Source organism: Arachis hypogaea, chromosome 20, assembly GCF_003086295.3.
Source record: "Arachis hypogaea cultivar Tifrunner chromosome 20, arahy.Tifrunner.gnm2.J5K5, whole genome shotgun sequence".
NCBI classification, from domain to species: Eukaryota; Viridiplantae; Streptophyta; class Magnoliopsida; order Fabales; family Fabaceae; genus Arachis; species Arachis hypogaea.
In genome coordinates this window covers 144,392,914-144,397,556 of record NC_092055.1, presented here as the reverse complement: position 1 = coordinate 144,397,556, position 4,643 = coordinate 144,392,914, and the positions used below count along the sequence as shown (strand labels likewise).

Sequence of the window (4,643 nt, the reverse complement as noted above, 5' to 3'; positions counted from 1 at the left end):
TTTTGGATCCCCAAAATGATAAAATTTATCGTAAAGGTTAACTATATACAAAAACTGAGAGTACATAAAAATAGGCATCATGGTTCAGCCTAATGAGCAAATCCTAAGAACTTGTATATATGTTACAAATGCATCTGCTCTTTTAAATTTCCAAGAGGGCCAAAGCCTTTTTTATCTTTCACTTCCTCCTGGTTACAATTACAACTGTCGGTGTTGAAGTTTTGGCCACATTTCATGCAAATGCCTTTGCACCAAGGATCACAAACTGAATTCATGGTAATCTCAAGATGCACCCTGTCTCTTATGTTCTTTGAAATGTCAATTTCTTTGTCTTCCAGGGGAAAATGCAGCCTATCGTCCAAATCGATTAGTGCATCATTGTCCTCATCGTCATCCCCGTTGCCCTCACCACTGTTTCCAAAGGCTGTATATATGTCTTCCCCATAAATAACACCCAGATCAATAGTCTCTGGTTCTTCAATGGGTTCTTCGGTGAGTAAAAGAGAGAACTCGGAAAATACACTCTCAGCAGATGGCATACCACACCTTCAACAGAGAATGATATTGAAACAAAGTTGTTAAAATTAAAAATAACAATAAAAACAACTGAGATGGATAAAGAAATACTTATTAGGCAATACAAAAAAATATTTTTCACAAAATACACCAATCATATTTGTTCTGTTCTGTTAATGATGAGGGGAAAGATGGTTAGCCATAAGTGAAAAGAAAACCAATAACCATTGTATTTTACTACCATCTGTGATGATATGGTATTATTAATGCTTGGAAAAGGATTCTACTACCTTAGTAGTTACCTAGAACCTGTTCTATTTCAGTAGTTAGCTCAATCAATAATAGTGGAGAGGAGAGGATACATCAACTTCTGTGCTATCCATTTTGTGCTTACCTCCCACACTTTTTTTTTTTCCAAAGTTAGCAATGAAACTCGAACCCGCAACTTCTAGGTGAGTATGGGAAGAATATGCCATTTGAGATATAGCTCGTTGGCACTTACCTCCCACACTTAAATCTTTATAAAACAAACAGAATAATATATAAAGATACACTTATGACATCCCTCAAAAAAATATATATAATAATAAATAAACAAATAAGATACTTATGTTGCCATTATTCCCTTTTTCCTTTTAAATAGGGAGCAATCTATCTTGTACCACGCAGACTTTAGCAGTAAAGAGCTGGTAACAGCGTCCTCTTTGAATCTAGCAGCTGATTAAACTTACTGGCCTGCAAATCTTATGCAAACTAGCTTGGCCAGCTGCATATAGCAATCAATTACTTTGTTTAGCAGGTTCATCTTCTATGGCATACTTAGATGGAGTTAAACAAATTATAAACCATGATCAGGATAACAATTACTATGTTGTTATAATTTCACTATATAGAAGCACAGATTAGACCACATCATAATGAATGCAAAGAAAATTTCAGACATGTTAATGAGCAAAGTCACAAGGGTAGTACCTACTGCAAAGAAGACCAATGACAGTTTTTATGATCCCCTCAAGCCTCAATTTTTTCTTCTTCCTGACCACATCTATTGAGATCTGAACAGGAGTTCCATTAGGATAGTCCTTCACGGCTTTTGTGACCCGCAATCCCATGACAGAAGCCCTATTTTTCGATAAATCTGTGGAAAGATTTCCTAGACCTAAACTCTCCAAGGTAGTGCAGTATTCCACATGTGAAATTGATGCGTTTCTCTTATATATAACAGCACCTTCCCATGGGGACCCAGTAGATTCAACTTCATCATCATCATCGTCATCCCAATCCATGGACTCATCAATAAATGACTCAAAATCATCAAGTCCCTTGCATTTAGCAGTATACTTATGCAGCACATTTGGTTCAATTCTACGGTTTGTATATAAATATCTGGTTTTACTATTTGAAACTGGTCTATTCCAAAAAGGGGTGAAGGAAATATATGCAATTTTATGCTTGGAGTTTACATTACAAGTCTTCCATTGAGAAAATTGTAAAGGGACTGCAGCGGATGAAGGGATAAGAAGTGACATTTTCAGGTTCCAATGATTGATAAACCTAAAAAATCAAACTCTGATTTGGAATTCTAACAATTATGCAAAAGCAATAGTTTCCAGGTAAGGCTCTATCAGCATTCAGTAGCTATATCTTTCCAAATAATTTTGCAGTATACTGACTCACAATATTTGTGCTTATGGAAAGCAGCTACAGTTGACAGGAACTGTATTCTGATAAAGAAGAAGAATAGACAACAAGTGTAATTATCAGCGTTAAATGTGGCAAATGGGTATAAAAAGGGGAAATTTAAGACGGGGTAAAGAGAAAAAGAAACCCTAAACCCTAATAAAACCCAAATTCAAATAGAATGGAAACGAAATGCGAAACATGAAAGTGAAAGAAAAAATGGTAGGCAAGTACGTGTTAAAGAATGAAAATATAATCCAAAGATTATGAACAGAAATAGAGGACTTACCGCGAGCAGATAACGGGGTGCCCATTGCTCAACTGGGTCCATCACAAAAGACCCGACTGGATGAATGCTTCTCTCACTTAGAAGAAAAGTCATTCAAAAACAAAATCAATTAAAATTAAGCCCGGATAAACAACTTAATTAAGTTACTTTTGAAAAAATAGTTTAAACAATAAATACTTATATTAAAAGTAATTTATAAATAAGTTATTTTATATTTAGTTTTTTAGTTTTAAAAATATTTATTTTAAGAGAAAAATAATAAAAAAATTTTTATTATGAGAGAAGTCATTTTTTTTAACTTCTCTTTAAACATCAAAATAACTTTTTAAAAAGTTACAATTTTACTTTAAAAATTATACCAGACATTAATACTACACTTTTTTATAAATTAAAAATTAAAAAAAATTACTTATGAACCTATCTAAACGGAGCTAAGTGGAATTGGAGTTTCAGCAACAATAATAACCAGGGATTGGCAAGGAAGACTAAACCACAATCAGCATTAGCAGTAAGAGTGTTTAAAATTTAAAAACCAATTCAAACAAAATTGATGAATGGAACTGAAATAACTGAAAATTAAAATAATTGAAAACCGAAATAATTGAAAAATGATGTTTTTACAGTTTTTTATTGTTTGATTCGGTTCGATTTAATTTTTTATTTTGGTTGAAAAAATCTGAACCAAACTAAATCGAATTGATAAATAAATAAAGGTGAAAATTTACACGTTTTTATTTTTTAGAGTAAAGTATCGTTTTTGTCCCCAACGTTTTGGGTAAATCCTATTTGTATCCCTAACGTTTAAATCATCATATTTGTATCCCTAACGTTTGTAAAAGTGATTCAATGTTATCCTGTCGTGAATTACACATCATGAGTGTTTTAGTTTGAGTTTTAAAAATCTCTTCTTGAAGTTAGAATACAAATGTCTAGGATAGAATCGATGATCTACTCCAAAAAATAGCTCATCAAATGTTGAAATTAATTCCTATAATATTTACATAATTCACTTTTCTAGGGACATAATTGAATCTAAATATAAATAGTGGGTATAATATTAAAATCGAACACATCCAAGTGAGATTTAATTGAGAATGAATACATCCAAGTGAGAATAATTGAAAAATATAATCTGATTTGTTAGTATAATTGATAGTAGGATAACATTGAACCACTTTTATAAATGTTAAGAATACAAATAGGACGATTTAAACGTTAGGGACACAAATATGACTTACCCCAAACATTAGGGACAAAAACGATACTCTAAAAAATAAAAACGTGTAAATTTTCACCTTTATATATATGAACATATTAGTAATATTTTACATATTCGAAATTGGTATTGAAGAACTAATATGTTTGGGTGATACCGTGATAGATTATCCAAAAATTTTAATTTGGGCACCAACAAAGAGATAGAAATTGCAAGACACCCATAAAAAATTATAATAGCCCACAGGATATTTATGATATATATCCCCACATCCATCTTAATCATCTTTGTTATTTAAAGTGCAAGGTTTGGGCCATGGATTATTATTGATGAGGCCTTAGATTTTCTATTCTAATAATAATAGGTTAATTTTTTTTTATGAAAATAAAATAAATGATATATTTTAATATTATATTTTTTTATATTTTTTAAAATTATAGAAAAAAATTAAAATTAAAGAGTTTAATTTCTGTATTTTAAATTTTTTTATTTTTTTTAAATAAAAATTAGAGGGTTTAATTTTATATTCGATTTCTGTACTTTCTAAAAATTGAAGAGTTCGATTTTTGCACTTTAAATTAAATTATTTTATATTTAAAATTAATATTCTAACAACTCATAATCCAAAAAAAAAAACTATTATCAACCCAATATATCAAAAAAAAAAAAATTTTTCTTTTTCTTTTAATTTTGGCCAGTATATGAATTAAATTCATTATTCTTACCACTGTACCGTCTAGCACATTAATATCTATTCGAAAAATGTTATTGTATATTAAAAATCAATCATTAAATTAAATATATTTGAATATAAATGTACGTATTATTTAATTTATTTTTAATATATATTTTATATGGATAACTAATTTAATACTTAATTTTTTATATATACATAATATATAATTGTATATAATCATAAAAGATTTATCTGATGCTTCTTCT

General features: G+C 29.8%; 1 protein-coding gene across 1 annotated transcript; it reads right to left on the bottom strand.

Annotated features, from left to right (window-relative positions):
• LOC112734972 (large ribosomal RNA subunit accumulation protein YCED homolog 1, chloroplastic) lies at positions 1 to 2,596 on the bottom strand. Its single transcript, XM_025784521.2, has 3 exons — positions 2,486 to 2,596; positions 1,489 to 2,240; positions 1 to 546 (listed from the first exon to the last, which is right to left on the bottom strand). Exons 2-3 carry the CDS (start codon positions 2,043 to 2,045, stop codon positions 123 to 125), a joined length of 981 nt encoding a protein of 326 aa, XP_025640306.1. The 5' UTR covers positions 2,046 to 2,240; positions 2,486 to 2,596; the 3' UTR covers positions 1 to 122.
• Positions 2,597 to 4,643: the final 2,047 nt, after the last annotated feature.